Below are 3,099 nucleotides of genomic sequence, written 5' to 3' on the forward strand. Positions count from 1 at the left end.
CTATCTTTAATCTATCTATCCATATTCAATCTATCTATCTATTTATTCATTTACCTCTCCCCTCTCTATGTAAGGAAATGTCTTCCTGTAGATGGGCTGTAAGTCGTATCAGTACTTCCTAAAAGGCGTATGTATGAGTGAGGTATCTCAGTATTAGTATCATCCCCGTGTCTATGTATGTATATCTATCTATCTATCTCTGTGTATTTTGATCTCCTCTAAGTGCTTTTCTTGTTTGAGTTCTCTTCTTTTCTTTTCTCTTTTCTTCTTCTCTCAGTGCCGATCACGACCAAGAAGAAGAAGAAGATCTTAATCATAAGAATTCTCCCCATGCAAATTATCTAAAGAATGGTAGCTATAGATAGCAACACACCCCCCCCCCCCTCGCAGTCAGAGAAAGAAGTATCAAACAGGAGCAGAAAGAGGCGAAGTTTCCTCCTCTCATCTATCATTTACATGTCTTCCCCACCACCCCTTTTCTATCCACCATAGCTAGTATACCTAGTAGGGGTCGGCGTTGTATTTGAATGGTCCCTCCTGTAGGTACTCTTGCAAAGGAAAAAAGAGTTTTGAGGCATGTAGTAGTCGTAGTAATTTGACTAACTCTTGCTATGTTGAATACGAGGCTGCTGCTGCCGCTCTTCTTCTTCTTCATGACTAGTCGTATAGTCAGGAGAGAGATATATGCAACGATCTCCGAGCGACTAGGACTAGTACGTACCATTTTCTTTCTTATCTCTTTCTTTCTTTCTTTCTCATTCTTTTTCTCCCCCTTGGTGAGACAGGAGGTTGATCTCTCTCTCTAATACAGAATCCTATCAAAATAGACTCCTTCATGTGAATGGAATGGCCTCCTCCTTGAAGTCCTCCTGCCGATGCTACTTACTAGTGCTCGTCGGCGGGTCGGTAAAAGTGACAGAGTATCATAAAGAAACTCCATTTCTCTCTCTCTCTTTCGCGACTTTTCCTTTCCCTATACTTGGTGACTCATCCCTTATGACTCTCTCTCTGTACATACACCCCCCCGTGGCAACACGCTTAGACGTTAAGATTTTCTCCTATTCTTCTTCTTTTAGTATGTTGGTGGGTCTTATCTTTCTCTTTCCTCCTCGTGGATCATCGTAGTGTCTTTTCCTTTCAACTGCAGAGTAGATTTTCTTTCATCTAAGGAGGAGCTTCACTCTGAGACGCAAGGTGTGAGAGAGAAGGCTACCGACGGTGTCTCTCCTTTCCTCCTCCTTCTTATCCCTACGGCTCCATTAGTCCTAAACATATGACTGACCCTTCCTAATAGTAATAGGCGTAGTATGAGGAGTGTATAAGTGGCATCTTGACCATCCTTATCGTCTTTATCTTCATTCCAAAGATGTTGCTTTAAGCAGTGAAAGAGAGAGGAGTCACCATAGACACCCCGCAACTCTTGCTAGGATCATCCGGCTCACACACGTCGACAGGCGTTTTAGAGAGAAGAGCAAGAAGAGAAGGACACCCCCTCCTAAGAGGAACAGTTCGAGACTGTGTAGACAGGACAGGGATAAGAGTAACCACTGGAGAGATTCTCTCTATTAGACAAAACAAGAAGAAGAGTCACTCCTTCCCAGTCTAGTCCCAAAAGTGCTTTGGATTACAGCAGTTGCCATGAACACTACAAGCAATCCTCGTAGTAGCAGTAGTAGTAGTAAGATTGAAGAGAAATTCGAAGAGAAACAGGGGGAGTAAGACTAGTAGGAGTTGCTCTACGAATGGCGAATCTAACAGGAAGCAAGAGAAAGAAATACATATAAGAAGAGGAGGAGCAATGGGAGGAGTTGAAGAAAGAGTGAAGAGCTCCCTCCTCACTGAAGTGAAACAATCGATGGGTGATCGTTCGTCATGACTCCTTCCTGCGTGTCATAGGTAGACTGTCCCACCAAAGATTTGAGGGTTCTTCTCCTCTTTCTTCCTTCACTTTTTCTTCTTTCGATTCTCCTCGCTAATGAAGAGAAGTCTTTCTTCATTAGAGAGTCTTGGGACGCAGAAAGAAAGAAAGACAAGAAGAGAGTCGACGTGTTGGAAAGAGGCGTTAGGAGGAGCAGTCGTGTGGGTAAGAGTTGGACGTAGGAGCTGTCGTACCAGTTTAAGTAGATGTAATAATGATCGTAGTAGTAGTAGTAGTACAAGAAACTAGTAGTATAGGCATGGTAGAGAGGGGAAGTAATAGAATAGAAGAAAGAAGGAGAAAGAGGTGCTCCTTTTTATTTAGACTCGAAGATAGGAGTGAAGATGATCTAAATGCTGTTAACGAAGAGAGGACTCGGGGTGGGGTGCAGAAGAAGGTCGGTGGGTCCTATTAGGAGGTAAAGAGAGACTGTGAAGAGGGCAAGTTGCAGAGAGAAAGAAAAAGATAAGAGTGACACGAGTGCTTGAAGAAGATAAAGAAAGAGAGATGAGAAATCGTGGTGGCGGTAGTGGTAGTTAGGAGAGAAGAGAGGTGGTGGAGATGGATGATGGTACTGGAAGAGTGAAGAAGAAAAAGAAGAAGGGAGGAGGTTGACGTGGTTAATTAAGGTGCTTCTTGTGATGCTCCTTATACTAGTGTTGACTGGAGTTAGTGTCATTTGAGAAAGAAGAAAAAGAATTTCATTCATGCAGACAGGAAGAGCATCCATAAATGGTCAGGGAGGGAGGATAAGGTAGGAAGACCCAAGTGACACCGTGACTGCGCCTACGCAAAGAAAAAAGTACTTGTCAGGAGTATGAGGAAAACGAGAAAGAAAAGACGAAAAGAATGGAGAGAGAACAAAAGGAGCAAGTAGAAAAGAAAGAAAGAGACACCGGGAGATGCGAAATAAATAAAGTTGGGAGGGTGGGAGGAGGGAGGGAAGAGAGAACAAGAAAAGGAAAAGGAGCAGGTGCTATCTTGACTAGTTGCTGCCGATCGGCGGTTCTCCCTAGGTAGGTAGGTTCAAACAGCAGCTATAGAAATAGAGGAGGAGGTTAGGTCAAGTGTGGCTACCACCATTATTTGGCTAGCTCTAGGCTATCATGATAGGCTATAGTAGTAATCCCACCCCCATTTGGAGCAGGAGAGGAACATGGGGGTGCTGTTACAGCTAATTT

At 43.6% G+C, this 3,099-nt stretch overlaps 1 protein-coding gene across 1 annotated transcript; it reads right to left on the reverse strand.

Annotated features, from left to right (window-relative positions):
- Window positions 1-1,418: 1,418 nt before the first annotated feature.
- Window positions 1,419-3,067, reverse strand: CSUI_004922 (uncharacterized protein). The gene has a single exon (XM_068065103.1). The coding sequence runs from the start codon at window positions 1,995-1,997 to the stop codon at window positions 1,836-1,838; it is 162 nt and encodes a 53-aa protein (XP_067922919.1). The 5' UTR covers window positions 1,998-3,067; the 3' UTR covers window positions 1,419-1,835.
- Window positions 3,068-3,099: the final 32 nt, after the last annotated feature.

This window comes from Cystoisospora suis (assembly GCF_002600585.1).
Source record: "Cystoisospora suis strain Wien I chromosome Unknown contig_2360, whole genome shotgun sequence".
Classification (NCBI taxonomy): domain Eukaryota; phylum Apicomplexa; class Conoidasida; order Eucoccidiorida; family Sarcocystidae; genus Cystoisospora; species Cystoisospora suis.